At 35.7% G+C, this 19,363-nt stretch overlaps 1 protein-coding gene across 5 annotated transcripts in view; it reads right to left on the bottom strand.

Moving 5' to 3' along the window:
- Positions 1-19,363, bottom strand: part of LOC149807235 (multiple PDZ domain protein-like) — a 453,425-nt gene that overhangs the window by 360,975 nt on the left and 73,087 nt on the right. For all 5 annotated transcript variants that reach the window (XM_089963870.1, XM_089963877.1, XM_089963884.1 and 2 more), the window contains exon 5: positions 5,426-5,645. In XM_089963870.1, the coding sequence (XP_089819996.1) occupies positions 5,426-5,645 (220 nt within the window). The remainder of the gene's footprint in view (positions 1-5,425; positions 5,646-19,363) is intronic.

The raw sequence follows: 19,363 nt of genomic DNA, 5'->3' as shown, positions 1-19,363 counted from the left end.
TAACTTGCCATAGAGTAAGTACTATCTTGTATCGATTCTTCACCTCTTGTATCGATCAGGAAAAGTGTGACTATGATTTGGATTTTTAATGTATCTTTAACAATTTTTCAGTCATATCACTATGATGTCTGCAGTGTGGCAGATTACAGTGATGTCTAGCACTGGAGCATCATGAAGCAAACATGTAGCATGATGTCCCACCCAGTCACATTATCCTGACACCTAGGCCAACCAGTCCTAACACTAACCTCTTAATGCTGAGCACCAAGTAAAGTAGCTGTTAGTACCATTTCTTTAAGTTTGTGTTATGATTCGGCTGGGGATTGAACGAACAATCTCCCACATTTGAGGTGGACGCTCTAACCACTAGGCCACCGGAACAGTGATATGGAAAAGTATTGATCTATCACTATATGGATATTTAATCATTTCACCCCTAGTACAGACTACCCTGGGGACAAAATGTCCTTATGGTGGGGATGACTGACTAAGGTTCACGCTACCCAGGGGTCAAAATGGTTTACTGGCAGCAATATATTCTGAAAGAGTATTAGCTTTGAGAAGTCTGCTCCAAGTTAATTCAAGTTGTAAAATTTCAGGGAAACATTACTTGACTGTATTTTGCACTTAGAATTTCACTTTATACCTAAGCATAACTGTTATTCAGCTTGTCTCTCATGAGATCTAATCTGGAATTACTTGAAGACTGGAATGTTTGCTCCAAAACGAATCATAGTTCCATCTATGTTAAAACTTAAAAATGTCCAGGATTATTTTATGTGCTAGATATGAAATTTTTATTAAATTATCTAACATTGCATCAAAAATACAGGAATTTGAAGCTTGAGCAAATTCTAAACTCAGCCTAAACACTTTAAAGAATGCCTGATAGATCAATCAAATCTTGAGATAAAACATAAAGTCATGATAGACCAATCAAATCTTGAGATAAAACAAAAATCTGAAGAACTTTTGCCTTCTCCATGAGATATTCAATACAATGCATGAATTTACAAATAAACCAATTCTGGTTGTTTCTTAGATTTTTTTAAATCTGTGTACAAATTATACTTTAGTTCGCATGAAATAGCATATCCTTCAAACATGACAGCTACATTAGCTCCTTGACAATGCAGTTGTGCATGTGTGGAGCTTTTCAATCATGTGATATTTCTTCCTGGTTTTCATGCTCATATTGTATGTAATTAGTTTTCGATCCTGTGATATTTCTTCCTGATTTTCATGCACATATTGTCTGTAATTAGTTATCAAACCTACAATATTTTTTCATGGTTTTCATGTACTTCAACATATTGTCTGCAATTAATTTTCAACAGCATATTGATTTATGAGACCAGTGTAGAGGTACAAGCATCATGTACAACTTGTACATGTACAGATTGAGTTGTATGTGTACATGTTATGTACAAGTATAGAGACATACATTAAAAAATGGGAAAAGTAATTAATAATGGAAACATATAGAGAGTAACAAATAAAAGCCATACAATTTTAGATCCAACTGGTTACCTTTGGTATGACAGTGGCTTATGTGGCAGACATGATATTGTAGATCAGTCAAAATGAACTCCATTAATTGGTTCTAAAATGATGGGATCATAACAGCATCTGAAAATGGATTAATTTCATTCTTTGGGCTTCATTTAATTTTGTTCAGCTCCAACAAAAGTGTAATTAAACAAAGACATCCTTCCTGCTAAAGCAAAATCTAAAGGGTAGCACGGGAAAAATTCCATTTTACAGAGTAAAATCTTGAAAATATCTTTGCTGTGCTTCATCTTATCAATCAAAATTACTGAAACTGACTTCCAATTCAGCCAATCAGGAAGTACTGTCATTTCATTGTGTGGAAATCAATTTTCACGATTTTGCTAAACACTACAGTTGCATCCATATTTAAAATTCATGGATTACACACAGAGCTCCTATTATTTCCATTAAAGGATTATTGTTTCTTGGATCTTTAAATTCATGGACCAAATAAGGAAGTCCTATTATTTCCATGCTAAAATTCATAAAGAATGTCTTATTATTTTCACTAAAGGATAAATGTTTGCTGTGTCTTAAAATGTATGGACTGGATAAGAGGGTCCTATCATTTTAATACTGAAATTCATGGTCTAAATAAGGAAGTCCTATTATTTCTACTCAAGGATGATTGTTTGGTCTTTAAGTTCATGGACTGAATTAAAGGAGGTCCTATTATTACCATACTTTTAAATTCATGGACTTAGTAAGAAAGTCCTATTATTTCCACTCAAGGACAATTATTTGTTGGGTCTTTAAACTTATGGACTGAACAAGGAGGTTCTATTATCTCCACACACTAAATGACAAGTGACTGTAAGATCTTTAAAATTCATGGACTAAATACAGAGGTCCACATATTTCCATACTTAAATTCACAGACTGATTAAAGAGGTCCTATTATTTCCATACTTATATTTATGGACTGAATAAGGAGGTTCTATTATTTCTATACTTAAATTCATGGACTGTATAAGGGGGTCCAATTATTTTCATTCTTAAATTCATGGACTGAAAAAGAAGGTCATATTATTTCCACTAAATAACAATTGTTTGTTGGGTCTTTAAACTTATGGACTGAATATTAAGTTTCAATTATTTACACTAAAAGATAATTGATTGGTGGGTCTTTAAAGTCATGGAGTGAATAAGGCGGTCGTATTATTTCCATACTTACATTTATGGACTGAATAATGAGGTTCTATTATTCCTATACTTAAGTTCATGGACTGAATAAGGAGGTCATACTATTTCCACTAAAGGATGATTGTTGGGCCTTTAAATTCATCCACTAAATAAGGAGACCCTAATATTCCCATGCTCAAATTCACGGAATGAATAATAAAGTCCTGTTATTTCCACAAAAGTATGATTGTTTCTTGGATCTTTACCTTCATGAACTGAATAAGGAGGTTCGATTATTTCCAAACTTAAATTCATGGACTGAGAAAGAAGGTCACATAAGTTCCACTAAAGGATAATTTTGGTTGTATCTTTAAACTGATTCACTGAATATTGAGTCCTATTACTTCCACTAAAGGATGATTGTTCCTTGGGTCTTTAAATTCATGGAATGAATAAGGAAGTCCTACTATTTCTTCTAATGGATAACTGATTACTGGTCTTTAAATTTGTGGTTTGCAGCAGCTAAGAAATCCATGAAAATTGGTACACAAAAAATTGATTTCTCAATATTTTTATGTTTTACAAACTTGCCAATACTGAATGCTTAAAGCTGTTTAAAGTCATGCAGCATGCACGTTCCTTTTTTTTTAAAAAGCTACCTACCTTCCAACCTGCCACTAAATTCTGCAACATTTGGGTAAGAGTTGAGCAAACCAAATATTTCTTTAAGAATGATCCAGTGTGAAGTCAAATACATCTGGGTGAGTCTTGCTTGCTTTTGCAGTTGAGACAATAAATTAGCTTAATTTCATGATGCATGCACATTTACCAGTATACAGGGTGTACCATAATACCAACAGAATTGACCTGCCATCGCATAATACTGCAAAAATAGCTGGGGCATATATTATTAACAAAAAGTCAAAATAGCATAAGCATTGACTGTGATACATGATTATGTAATGAGAGAACAGACCAGTAGTGTCTCAGGGTCTTGTGTATATTTGGGCATGCCTAGAGTACAAGTAAATACCTGGTTAACAAGATGCTGATTCAACATCAAAATCATCGAATTCTAAACACTAGTTGCAGAAAGATTACCAGCATCATTGTGTGATTAACCAATACATTATTAGAATACCAGGTTTCATACTATTTGCTATCTTTACCCAAAAAAAGAGTGAGAATGACAAAAACTTTCAAAAAATTGAATTGGGGCAGTATCATGACATCTCCAAACTGTGGTCATCATACTGACCTGTTTAATTAATACCATTTTTCAGCGCATGATAGGATATGCATAGCGGCCTGTATATTTTGGTCAACAGTGGCAGAACAACACTTGAAAACCCCAGGAAGAATCACTGACCAATCAGAAGCTAATGACAAGCTTTCTCACATAACCATGTAATAACAGAGTCAGCAGCAGGTGACTGATGTGAGATGTAAGTGATCTGTAAAGGCAAGCACCTTTGATCACTCAACCATCAGGGGATCCTAACAACAATGATGCTACAAAAAAATCAAATATACCATTTTCAGAATGTATCCACTGAGAATTAGTGGTATGTGTCAACAAAAAATTTGTAGTCTTTAATATCATGTCAACAAGCTCTATCATGTCAACAAAATATCTGTATAGTCTTTTATATCATGTCAACAAGCTCTATCATGTCAACAAAAAATGTGTAGTCTTTAATATCATGTCAACAAAATATCTGTAAAGTCTATAATATCATGTCAACAAGCTCCATCATGTCAACAAAATATCTGTAAAGCCCATAATATCATGTCAACAAGCTCCATCATGTCAACAAAAAATCTGTAAAGTCTATAACATCATGTCAACAAGCTCCATCATGTCAACAAAATATCCATAAAGTCCATAATATCATGTCAACAAACTCCATCATGTCAACAAAATATCTGTAAAGTCCATAATATCATGTCAACAAGCTCCATCATGTCAACAAAATATCTGTAAAGTCTATAATATCATGTCAACAAACTCCATCATGTCAACAAAATATCTGTAAAGTCTATAACATCATGTCAACAAGGTCTATCATAAGGATCATGGTTAATGAATTTGAGTCATTTTCAAAACAAACAGAAGTATCTGACGTTATACAAATAAGGACACAACACACCGTTGATCAAAGAAATTCCACCAGGATTTATACCTTGTACAGATGAGTTTTGGGAATACTATGGCAAATATAGACTAATTCACCCTTTGATTCTCTAATGACCCTGATCTGATCCATGTAACATAAAGGCATTTTAGTATCAGAGTCCCTTACGCGAGAAGATTATAAAACATTCCTCATGTCCACACTTAGCCCAGAATTCTTACATCTGATTGTCTGATGTCCATGTACTGAATGACCAATCAGATTTTACAAATTTTAGGATCAGTCTGAATTGGAACAAAAAAATGTTTTCTAACCTAAAGGTCTTTTTTAAAAACTGTTCATGGACAGACAGCTAAGCATGTAAATTGCTGGACAATAATGTGAAAGTTATGTCTTGCAGGTAGGAATACAAATAGCAGTAGGAACAATTCTATTACATCCAAGTAAATAAACAGCTTTAAACTGGATAAGATTCAAATCCATGGCAGCAAAATCCATTATACAGAGTATAATACCTTGGTGCCAACATGATGAATGCATACAGCTTTACAGAGAGCCTGTAAAGAAACAACTATCCAATTAAATCTTGACTTAACTTCAAAACAATGAGGACTTACGACCATATCGGAGCTTTCTTGCTGTGTGTGGGTGGCTTCTAATTCCTGAATGTCCTTTCTGGGCTGATCGGGTGTTGATGGTGGAATAAGTCCCCTAGCCACAATGAGTTCCACCAAACCCCGGGCACTCTGAAGGATTCGGATTGCCTCCTGATGAGAGATGTCTAGGGGTTGTCCATCAATGACAAGAATCTGGTCCTTTTCTTGTAGTCTTCCATCCCTGGCAAAACAAACAAAAAAATATTAAATTGTCATCTTCCTATAAGTCTATCCATAATTATCAAAAAAGAGGACCTGAATAATAGATTAGTATCAAAAAGGTAGACCTGGATGCTAGATTAATATCAGAAAAGGGGAACTGAATCATAGATTAGTATAAAAAGATGATCTGAATATTAAATTAGCATCAGAAAAGGGGACCTAAATGATAAAGGGGCCCTGAATGATAAATCAGTGCATCGGTACCACCCTTTCTTTCATCCTCATTGGGCCCAGTTAGATCTCCATTTCCACCAGGTACTAGGATAAGTTGCCTATCCAAGTGTGAACTTTTTTGTTGTTGTTGTTATAGGGTTTAATGCCATTTTTCAGCACAAGATAGGCTATACATGGCAGCCAGTATTAATGGTGGAGGAAGAACTGGGAAAACCCCGGAAAGAACCACTGACCCACGAGAACCTACCGGCAAGCTTTCTCACATATCCACATTTGCTGAGCCCGAGACTCAAACCCACGCAGACAGAGGTGAGATGGCAGTGATCCATGACGGAAAGTGCTTCAGACCACTCGGCCACTCGGGGCCCAGTGAACTTTTTTGTTGTGATTGTAAAATTCTCAGAATTTCTCCACAAAATTGAGATCTGACATTATCTTACTTGTGATATTTCAGACTATATCAATAATTTTCTTGAAGGATGAGTATAGTATCATGAACGACTTAACAGCAAACAAAAGGTTGACTATGGCTTGCATGTCAAGTCCTCAAATAACTTAAAAGCATGTTGAAAAAAAGTTGGTTAAGGCCTGCATGTCAAGCCAGCCAATGACTTGAAAGCAGACAACTAGTTGGCTATGACCTGCATGTCAAGTCCTCCAATGAATTGAAAGTAGTCAAGAAGTTGGCTATGGCAGGCATGTCAAGTCTTCCAATGACTTGAACGCAGACAAGAAGAGGGATATGGTCTGCATGCCAAGTCCTCCAATGACTAAGAAGCATGACAAAAAGAAGTTGGCTATAAACTGCATGTCAAGTCCTCCAATGACTTGAAAGCAGACAAGAAGTTGGCTATGGCCTGCATGTCAAGTCTTCCAATGTCTTAAAAGCAGACAAGAAGTTAGCTATGGCCTGCATGCCAAGTCCTCCAATGACTTGAAAGCAGACAAGAAGTTGGCTATGGCCTGCATGTCAAGTCTTCCAATGACTTGAAAGTAGTCAAGAAGTTGGCAATGGCCTGCATGCCAAGTCCTCCAATGAATTGAAAGTAGTCAAGAAGTTGGCTATGGCAGGCATGTCAAGTCTTCCAATGACTTGAACGCAGACAAGAAGAGGGATATGGTCTGCATGCCAAGTCCTCCAATGACTAAGAAGCATGACAAAAAGAAGTTGGCTATAAACTGCATGTCAAGTCCTCCAATGACTTGAAAGTAGACAAGAAGTTGGCTATGGCCTGCATGTCAAGTCTTCCAATGACTTGAAAGTAGTCAAGAAGTTGGCAATGGCCTGCATGCCAAGTCCTCCAATGACTTGAAAGTAGTCAAGAAGTTGGCTATGGCTGGCATGCCAAATCTTCCAATGACTTTAAAGCAAACAAGAAGCTGTCTATGGCCTGCATTTGATGCTTCATGTGACTTAAAAGCAGACAAGAAGATGGTTATGACCTGCATGTAAGTTCTTCAGTGACTTACAAGACGTTGGCTATGTTTGATAAATTTTTGTTGATCACGTTAAAATGTATCCACAAACAAAGCAACATGGCTCAGTGACCAACTGTACAATTGACCACATAATGAAGAAAAAAAAAACCACATTAACAGTAAGATTAATCTACAGAGTGGACACAACGCTATCAAATTGACAACTCCGATATGCTTCTATGGGCTAATAAACAAAACTGTGTATTTCTATCATCAGGTATTCTTGCATGAGAAGTCTTATGTGTGGAAATTGTCCCAAAATAAAAGGTTATATTTTAACTAAACAATGCATTTTCATCAGTCAATTCTGAGGAGGGGTGAATCATGGGAGGAAAATGCTACAACTAGTACTGTAAATGACCATCTGCATAGCCAACAATGACAGCTTAGATGCACCACTCCGGTGGCTTATATGTCCACCTCTGATGTGGGAGATGTGGGTTTGAACCCCGGCCACGTCATACTAAAGATTCGTAAAAATGGTACTAGCAGCTGCCTCACTTGGTGCTCAGCATTAAGAGGTTAATGTTAGGACTGGACAGCCTGGTGTCAGGATAATTGTGACTGGGTGGAACATCATGCTACATGTCTGCGGCATGATGCACCTGTACTAGACATCACTATAAACTGCCACACTGCAGACATCATAGCAACATGACTGATCTTTTTTTAAAAACTACATTAAAAATCCAAATCACACACACACACACACATATACACACAACTTAGTTACAATGAACATTGCCAATTAAATTTGGGCCAAAAATGTACATTATGTATAAGGTAATAACATTAGTTTACTGAGATATACAAAATATATTGACCATTCTAATGGTCATGTTTTATACACCAAGGTTACTACTGGGTGCTTAGATGTGATTTTTAGTAACTATGGCACTATCTCACTATACACCTCTCCCTCGATAACTCACGCACAATGGGGTCCACAAACATAGACACACTATAAGTGAGGTGCGAGTTACCAAGAAAAACCTCAATTCCTATTTAAAAATCGCTCTGACATCGAGAAAACCGGGGGTCGGGGTGCATTAGGGAACTGGGCTGTTTAATGACTGAATTCTCATTTTACAATCAAGTCGATAATAATTTTTAATAATGTGCTTTCTCTAATAAAGTTGTTCATTTTCTGTTTAAATAACATTTATTTTCAAAATGTCAAACATGAAAGATCGTTCCAACTGGCTTCAATAACTATCATGTGTACGCAAAACAATCTGTGTATTAAGTCACTGCTTTTTGTTTTCTTTATGAGTCTGGTTTCCATAGTGGTATTTAATAGTATTCTGCCAAATCAGGAGTCAACAGAGCAGGGAACTAGACTAACTGTTGATACACCACCAAACAAGATTCCATTTTTACTAATAACATGCAACATTTATTTCGTGAGACAATCATCTATGTCGAAACTCAATTTTTGTATTGTTCAATTAGTACTATACTGATGTCATGATTTCACTGAAAGTAGTAATGAAACTTCTTATCATCCCTGAGGATATCTCTAAGTGCCAGTTCAAGAATTCTCTGAAACTTGCTTGCCCACAATGGTCCGTACCTGTGAAATCAAGCTCTTTATTTTACAAAGGATTCATTTCGCTTGGATGCCTTGTTATCTTTGATCATAGTTATGAAAGAGTTTGTTAATTTAAGGCAGTTTATGTTACATACACAATAACATTTATAAGTGTTCGATTATACAAATGAAGTGAGTCCACCCAACAAACGACCAGGGTTGCTTGATTTTAAGTTTGTAGGATTTTCATGCCTTTTAACTTTTCTTTTATTCCACCTCCTTTATTTGATTCAAAAGACATAATTAATGTGATAATACAAAGGAGGCCAGCTTTTAATTCAGTGCAACAATACAACAAATACTTCTGCATGTCAGTTATCAAAACACAGTAGGCACTTAATTAGGTTCTCAGAGAAACATTCGCGGACATAGCTGGTATGGTAGATTGACTCATTTCACATTTAAATACAAGAGGACACACTGCATTTATGACGATTACACTTAAAAGGAACTAAAAGATAGAACTATAACACAAATTTCAATTGATAAAAAATGTATTTAATTTATATTTATTTATTAAAGTACTGCCTCCACTCGGCATGACATTATCACTGATCAAAATTTCCTTACATATCATTAATTGCAGTGTACTAGGAATGTCGTTTGGAAAGAAAACTGTATGACCTATTTTTAAATTTGATATTTCACAGTGCTGATTAAAATTTCCAGGTCCTATCTACCGTTTTTGATGATAAAAACGAGGAATACATCAAAGTTTCCATTACCAATTTTGATCACGATTTTCTTTAAGTTCAAGAAATAGGGATCAATTTTCTGGGTATTTTCTGGTTTAAAAATGGGATCCATGCCTGACCCCGAATTATAAACGGGTTCGCGAGAGTTATCAGGGTGCGAGTTATTAAGGGAGTGGTGTACGACCCTCATTATATCACATTATATAGCAGAGCCACACTACAATGTTCCTTGTTTTAACACAAACAGCACATCCTTGCTTTAAGGTCCCCATTACAACACATTATATGACACATCCTCACTACAGGTCCATACAAGGTCCATCCTTATAACACATTACAAGTACAACCTGACTTCAAGGTCCCCCATTATAACATATTATATTACACATCCTTGCTATAATGTACACATGGTACTGCACATCCCTGCTACTAAGTTCCCTCATAAAACATTATAAACCACATCATCACTACTAGGTCCCTCATTATACCACTATATAGTACATTCTCACAGCAAGGTCCCTCATTGTAACACATTATAAATCCCATCCTGACTTCAAGCTACCTCATTATAACACAATATATCACACATCCTTGCTATGATGTCCCTCTTTACTACACATTTTACTGCACATCCTTGCTATTAGGTCCCTCTTAATAATACAGTATATAGCACATCATTGCTACTAGGTCCCCGATTATTACACATTCACCCCCTTTCAATAAAGCCTTAATTATAACAGTTCCTTGTACAAGGTAGGTATGGTCATGGAGCCCATGTTATTATTCCGATGTGCAATTATATAGTAATAATAATAATAATAATAATGAGGACTTTGTATAACGCCTAATCTTTAGAAGCTCTAAGCGCAACATTAGACAACACCTATAACATAAAAAACATATAATGATATGATTACAAAAACAAACACAATGAAATTAGAAAACATTAAAAAAAAACATGCTGAGAATATTTAAGGTAGGAAACATTATTAGGTCTTTAAGTTTGTTCTTGCAGTCAAAATAAGTGAATTTTGAGGGCCCTCTTGAATGTGATCACTTTGTCTTTGTGTCTAAGTTCAGTGGGCAATTCATTCCACGTTGCTGGGCCCTGGTATGCAAAAGAACGCTGTCCATATGACTTTGTTATTATGCATTATGTGTTTCATTATATGGCAATTTCAGAACAAGGTGATATCCTCTATGGCTTCCATAGATAAAGTTGTCATGTGGGAATAATTTACTTGGAAACAAAAGTGAATTTCGAGTAGTTTACTATATGTACCATATAAAAGTAAATTAAGAGTACTGTAGTGTATAGAAATGAATTCCAAGTACTGTATGTAATATATAAAAATATTATTCTGATCCAAAACATTTACAAAATGTTCATCAAAATTGTCATCACTGAAAACAGGGATTTTCAAAGATCTTGCTGAAACTCAGCTGGAGGAAGACTATTTGATGTTCAGCAATACTGGAGCCAAATATGTATGCTGGACCTCTTCTTTTATCAAGACACAAATGGTATCCATTTCTCCTGATTGCTTCCATGAATGATGACCTCATTTCAAACTTATGTCAGATATCTGGATAAATCATTGGCTTATTGCATGAGAGAAATTACCAACAAAAGAGAGCTGTCAAAAAGAGAGTCCAAAAAGCTGTTGTTGTTGCAGGGTTTAATGCCATTTTTCAGCACAAAATAGGCTATACATGGCGGCCAGTATAATTGGTGGAGGAAGAACCCTGAAAAACCCCAGGAAGAACCACCGACTCATGAAAAGCTAATGGCAAACTTTCTCACGTACCCATGTTAGCTGAGTCTGAGACTTGAACCCACACAGACAGAGGTGAGATGGCAAATTGATAGATGTAACACTATAATATACTGGCTTTACTCCTGTTGATACATAGAATGAATTTGTCTTCACAGACTTTGCATAATGCAGACAAATGAAAATTAGCAGAAGTCCAATCATATGGCATTTCTCAGAAAAAATAATTCAGAAGACACCAATGAGAAATAAACTAAAAACCAGATTAGACATCAATCAGAAATAAATTGCCATTCAGAAGACACCACCGCATAATATAATTACTCTTATTGAGTCAAGTCAAACTGTAAACAACAAAGATAATGATCTGCTGTAGCATAATGTGCCTGCAGAACAGGATCAATGTTTGTTTGTAATCCTAATTACTCCTAACAAACCGCAGAGACCAAGATCTGCCAGCATATTATGCAATGGTAGATCTGGGTCTGTGTAGTTTGCAGTTGGACTCTTCTTTTTAGCCAGAACATATAGTATAGAGTTACAAGAATTTTAAATACCAATTATTTTAATTCCTGGTTTGGAACTATTTGCACTTTTTAAAAAAATGTATGCTCTGTAAAAGAAATTACATAGTATTTTGAGAGCACCATAAAACTGGTCCAGAATACAGTTCAAGTTGCAAGCACATACAACATTACTTTGAATGTGTATGTGACACCAACTGCTTAGAAAAATACTTATTTTGTTAACTTTCATCAGACTATCAAACATTCACAAACTGCTTTGACACAATAATTGCAGGCATATTAATTTCCCATTGGAATTCTTGCACATTGAATGATGGGCAATTCTGATCAATTTACCATGTTCCCTAAAGTTGCCCGTTTCTTTTATGTATCTACTTAACACTTATATTGCTACACTTCATACTGCTGAGTATGGCTAGTGGTCATTAACACATAACGATTAATATCATGCAATTAGTCTAACTTTCCTTGTGTCAATTGCAACTGATGGAAAAAAACACGGCAAAGTGGAAACATGCCCTAAAAACAATTCAAGCCCAGAGTCTGAATAATCATTCCTTCACATCAAACTGATAGGTCCTAAAAGCTTTCAAATGACCAAGACTACAGATGTTTATCAGCAAAAAATCCTCAAACCCTCCTCAAGATGATTTGTCCTGTCCACCTCCATCTTGTCATTATTTTCATGTTTGGAATTATATTTTCTTGTACAAACAGAAGTTGTATAGAGGATAGCAAAATGTTGTAGTGTTAACTGGTTACTCTAGGATGCAAGTATATAGTACTTCCAAAGAAGAAGGCTTATATTTTGGTTAGAAAAAATGATCTTACATTTAAGAATTTCTGATACATATATTAATACTATAGGATATATGTCTGTACTGTAGCTTGATTAATAACAATTTTGCAGAGCAAAATCAAAATGGAAGCATGGCACATATGTCCAAAGGGATTTTTAGTACATATGACCAAAGGGATTTTTAGTACATATGACAAAAGTATTTTTAGTGTGGGTGGAAAAAGTAAAATATATTGCAGTACCAATATTTGGTTTCTAACTAGAAATGTGTTGTGTGTGAATATGGGAATTTCAGAGACAGATGTGAGGGAAGCAATGATAAATCTGGGTAACTAGGTCAGCATCATAGAAACTAATGTAAATTGGGTGTGAGAACATATCAATAGCAAGTCAAGTTTTGGGGTTTCAGGTAGGCTTTGAAAAATTGGGGCAAACAGGTTCCCGCTGTTTCAGCACCATTTAGTTATGGTATGATCTGGGTGGGGAAGGGAGCTGTCATTCAGCTAGTAATGGCTACACAATCATATTCTGAACACAAAATCGGATTCTAACTACGAGCGAATTTTGGGTGGAAAAAAAAATCAGGTCCAAAAAATGAGTTTTTTGCTTCTGTATTTTGTAGTGCAACTAGAACTTCCAGATTATTTGGTATCATTGTAGAGCTACATCTCGCTGTCTACCTTTCTATAATACCACCCACTTTAGTGTATCATACATGACCTTGATGCTACAGAGCTCGGCAGTAGGCAACTACCTCCTGCCAAGCAAACTTGTCAGCAGGGGTTAATGTGTCAAGAGATGGGATATCTAATGACATAATGGAGTGATAGATATTTTGAGTGGACAAACATAGTGAGAAACAATGTATGGTAGATAAACATTAGTGTAGCATTTGAAGAGGTGGACAGAACTTAGTGTGTATATTGGATATACAAAATGACTTACCACTGGTCCCTGCCTCACCCCAAAGTCAACAGAAAGACCCAAAAGGTCAGATGGACCACAACAGTAATAGTTCAGAATGATGTGCTATTACAAAACAGTATCCATAATGGGAAAAAAGCCAATGTTCCAACTGTCCATGTTATGGATCACAATTCTGTGAAATCCTGAATTTTTGTAAACCTTGGATGGTGTTCAAGAGACTAAACCCATCTATAATCAAACCTTAAGATAAAGAATATTAAAACCTGAGGCCAGTCTTTGATAGCACACTATCCTATTTTTTACAAATTTCAAATAACTGTATGCCTTAAATATTACCTCAGCATGCATATCACTTTAATATCAATTCTTTGATATGACTCGGTTTTACTTGAACCGCACCTGCAATAAGGTCGAGTCTTAACTGAACATCTTTGCAATCAGAGCTGCCTCCCCAATCTTGCTGCTGGAACTGAGCCGCAAATAGAGGCATACATATTCATGTAGCAGATTGCGGTGTAATGATTCTTCCAAATAAAAGACTGGTTTGGAAAGACAAATAACCAAGCCTTCATTTATATTTTTCAATAACCAATTATGACCATTACAATCTTTCTTTAGAATATTGTGGTTTTCACACATTTAATTTCAACATTGTTCAACGCATTGCAACCTATCATGTTTATTAGGTCTATGATTGACCATTCCAAGTATGTACTGTTACAGGTCGTTAATCACCAGCACCAGAGTTTTTGTAACCAGGAAACTGTTAATATTTACAAATACATGTATCAAAAAATGACATTTTCCATTAAATATTGAAAATATCCCCAAATATCTATGGTTGATGAGATCGACAATATTTTTATTTGAAACTGATTCCCATCACTCTTAGAAACAAACATTTCAAGATGATATTCATGATTGCCTGAACATAAGCTTTCATATCCAAGTGTTTTCCTGGACATGGAAACTGGCACAAATTACCCCCATTCATAAGTCAGGCAGCAAATAAAAAACGTATTCACGACCAATATTGTGATGTACTGATCAACATATAACTTAATTTAACACAAACCAATCAGGGTACAGAAAAAAGCAATTCTGTCAGACAGCCTTGGTCCCCATTATAGATGGACCGCTGCTAACAGATCAAGAGAAATTAGTTGATTCCATTCTAGTAGATGAAAAGCTTTTGATCTTGTTGATAATAATATTCTTATCAATAAAATGAACATTTATCGCAGTGGTGTTCCATGTCTGATTCATATGCATCATATTTACCATACATACTTATAAGTTCAACTGCAAACTGCATAGACCCATATCTGATATCGCATCATATGCCAGCAGAGCTAGGTCTGCAGTCTGTTAGGAGCAATCATTAAAACAAACAACATACACCCTGATCTGCAGGCACATTATGCTACAGCAGATTTCGATCTTTGTTGTTTGCAGTTTGATTTGAAGGTAAGCATGTATAGATGATAAAAATGAGATGGATACTGTACAAAACTAAATGGCAGTTTTTAAAAAGTAGAACCAATTACATCTGGATAATCATGGGGAGCAATCCTGGGACCACTCCTCTTTCTCATTTTCATAAATTATCTGCCACTGACAACAGGCAAATGTAATTCATCTACTGTACAAACCATATGCAGATTACACCACTCTATCAGATTTCAAACAGCTAAAAACAAACCTAGTCTAGATCTACCTTCAGATACCATTACTCAGAATACATTCCTTGTGTAAGGAAAGTGGCATTAAAGTACACACATGTGACTAAAGTATTAATGATTTTGTAACTACCCAACAAAAGAGAGCAAAACTGATTTTCCATGAAACAATCCTTGGAGTGATGGTTGACAATGATTTGCAACATTTAGCATATTCAAGTCATACGTTATTGTCTGCAATCATTAAGCAAGATAAGAAGACATCTATCAACTAAACATAGCATAATACGTCAGAAAAGCCATACACAGCAATAACGTCATTTGGGGTAACACTTTTGAAATGAATATCTGTAAATTATATAACTTGCAAAACAAGAACTTCAAGAATCATCCTAGATAATGTTGAAAACATCCCAAATGCAATCAATGATATTAAATGTTAACAGTAAGTAAACAAATATTTTTGAGAAAGGCTACATTTATATACAATGTTTCAAACAAGATGGCCACATTATATCTCAGGGAAAAATTTTATGCTAGAAAACAAAGCAATAAACACAATTTAAGATCATTTCAGTCAACCACCTTTCAATTTCTAGACCAAATAAAGAATGCTTTAAGAAAAGCTTTCAATATTTGGCATCACTAATTTGGAACAGAATCCCAAAGGAAATTATAGAAAGTACAATTACAGACATATTAAGATATAATCTACTGTGAAACCTGCCTGATTAACCAATATATTACAACTAAGTATACATTCAAAAACCTTCCACTCAGATGTCTCACTATTACGGTACTGCATATACACATTTTATCTGGAGCATATTCTGTTTGTTATGTCCATACATAAATATAGCTTATTATTAATGGCTTTTTTTAAATTCTGTGTGCAATTATGCATGTAAATATGCATATATTAGTGGGCCACAAGGAGTCTTAGTTCCATGAAACTAGTTGGTCACCCTCTTTAGATAAAGACATTATTACTATTACTGTATTATTATTATCATTATTAACTTTATTATTATTATCTTCATCAAGATTTTGAATGTATAAATTGCTGGCTAATCCATATGACAATTTGGTATTAATGGTCCTTCTTTTAGTAAGCAAACCGTATATCCTGGACCTATTGGTATTGGTAAGCAATAAGCAAACTGTATATCCTGGACCTATTGGTATTGGTAAGCAATAAGCAAACCATATATCCTGGACCTATTGGTATTGGTAACCAATAAGCAAACTGTATATCCTGGACCTATTGGTATTGGTAAGCAGTAAGCAAACTGTATATCCAGGACCTATTGGTATTGGTAAGCAATAAGCAAACTGTATATCCTGGACCTATTGGTATTGGTAAGCAATAATCAAACTGTATATCCTGGACCAATTGGTATTGGTAAGCAATAAGCAAACTGTATATCCAGGACCTGCGTGCATGGGTAGAGTGTCGTGGGAAAGCATGAGCATGGCAATTTTCCTTACTTTCTTTTGCACATTCCCTTACTTTTCTTGCGCTTACCAATGTCCCGCCTGCATATGAGTAACCCTCACTTTTATTTTGCATTCTCTCATGTCTTTGTTTAGCACTATACCACTGCCTGCTGGTATTGGCAAGGAAACTGTATATGCACAACCTGCTGAGAATTTGAACAATGTTTTCTATCTAGAAGACCTATTACCAAATATATCCTATAAGTCAAATCAAATGGCAAACAAAACAATGATCCTGATCTGCCATAACATAATGTGCCTGCAGACCCCGGTATATGTTGTTTGTTCTACTGAACTGCACAGACCCAGATCTGCCAGTGCATTGTGCAATGGCAGATTTGGCTTTGTGCATTATGCAGTTGGACTCTACTTATAAACTAGTACATATGGTAGCTCAACTTGTATGCAGAGTTTCTCGCCCAATAGCTATCTGATGTACTGCATAATTCCCCAATATTTTCCCAAATATCTTCCTATCACTGCAAGCATAATCCCTAATACATGTATATGTCTTTTATTATTGATTTTAGACCATTCTGGGCAATCCTCTCAGAAAGTAAAATTATAAGTTAGTGCAGAAAAGATGGACCACTGGTTTTGAAGAATACCCATCATTTGGATCAGATTCTGTATGCAGGAATCAAACTTGTCCTGTGTGTACCATATATATTAGCTTATAAGTTGAGTCCAACTGCAAACTACACAGACCCAGATCTGCTGGTGCATTATGTACAGGCAGATCTGGGTCTGTGCAGTTTGATAGAGTAATCAGTAGAACTAACAGCACAGACCAAAATCTACAGGTGCATAATGCTACGGCAGATCACAATTTCAGTCATTTGTAGTTTGACTCAACTTATATGCAAGTAGTATGGCAATATGTAACCAGACCATCTAAATTAAGAATCAACAGTTTGTTCTCTCCCTGGACATGTTTTCATGTATTTAACCTTCCTTAGCATTTGTGTTTGCAATAGAGATCCTGAAATCACTATATTTGCCTGACCTGTCCAGCAGATCAAAGGTTTTGATTTTCACATACTCTGAGCAGTCAGTCATATCCATCAGTCATGGGAGTTCTCAAGTACCATTAAAGCAAAATGTCTTTGATGTATGTGAAACTACCAAAAAACCTTAAGGAAGTAAAATTCCAAGTCACCAAATCTAGCTGACAGGATGTTTTTCTGTCCAGCAATCAATAAAGGTGTCACTGATTATGCTTTTGTTTGGTCATTAAGGCCCTGGGTGGGGCTGAGTGGTCTAATGTACTTATAGATCACTCACACATCTCTCATCTGCACAAGTTCAAGTCTCTGAATAACCAGAATGTGAGAAAGCCTGCCAGTAGCCTCATGTGGGTCTGTGGTTCTTCCACAGTCAGATGTTGTCCTTCCTTCAACAAAATGAAATGATTGCAGTGTATAGCATGTGCGGAAAAATGGTTTAAAACACATATCTGGCTTGTTTGGTCATCACCTCTTTCCACTGTTTAAACACATTAAAGCTACCCAACACATTACAAAAGAGGTGTGAAGGCATATCTCCTGGACATAACAACAACAAAAACTATAACTGAATGACTGCCCTAGGGTCTGTCCAATATACATTAAATTGGATTGCAGCACAGTAGTATGGGATACCTTTAGATCAAAATATGTCATGCCTAAGCCTTTGATAAGGAAAAAAGACACAAGCAACAATAAACTGTATTATCATCCATCCTAGATTTAACTGGGAACCATCCTGCTCAGACTTTAACAGAAATGTGTCAATTAGGTTTTGAATGTTTCTGCTTGTTGTCAATTAATGTGTGTGTGTGTGTGATTAGGATTTTTAATGTAGCTTTAAAAAAAATTCATTTATATCGCTACGATGTCTGCAGTGTGGCAGTTTATAGTGATGTCTAGCACTGGGGCATCATGCCGCAAACATGTAGCATGATGTCCCACCCAGTCACATTATTCTGACACCAGGCTGACCAGTCCTAACACTAACCTCTTAATGCTGTCAGCGCCATGCGAGGCAGCTGTTAGTACCATTTTTTAAGTCTTTGGTATGACTTGGCCAGGGTCTGAACCCACAACCTTCTACTTCCAAGGCGGACGCTCTAACCACTAGGACACCGGAGTGGTCGTTGTCAATTAATATTAAATTTTTTTAAACACAAGAGTGGAATAAAACACTATAGTGAGTGAGATTCTAATGTGTTGTTTTCTGAAGAAGATAAAAGATTTTTTTTATAAATAATTAGTTTCAAAGGAAAACCTGCTCATCATTGAAGGAAGCAACAGAAAACCTGGTACTAAAAATGACACATTTTCCAGTGCATTTATTAGATATATCAAGGATTTCTTGTTTCTCACAACATGTTATATCTTCTTTGAAAACTTATTATATAAAACTCCACAACTATATGGCCACCACATGAATATTTGGGTATCAACTGGTAAGTATTACATCACTAAATTAATTTTCCACCCAAAAAATAAAACACACATGCAAAAGCCTATATTTTATTATCAGTAATACCATAA

This window comes from Sinohyriopsis cumingii, chromosome 1 (genome assembly GCF_028554795.1).
Source record: "Sinohyriopsis cumingii isolate HCF-2022 chromosome 1, ASM2855479v2, whole genome shotgun sequence".
NCBI classification, from domain to species: Eukaryota; Metazoa; Mollusca; class Bivalvia; order Unionida; family Unionidae; genus Sinohyriopsis; species Sinohyriopsis cumingii.
This window is presented reverse-complemented; position numbering and strand designations above follow the sequence as displayed.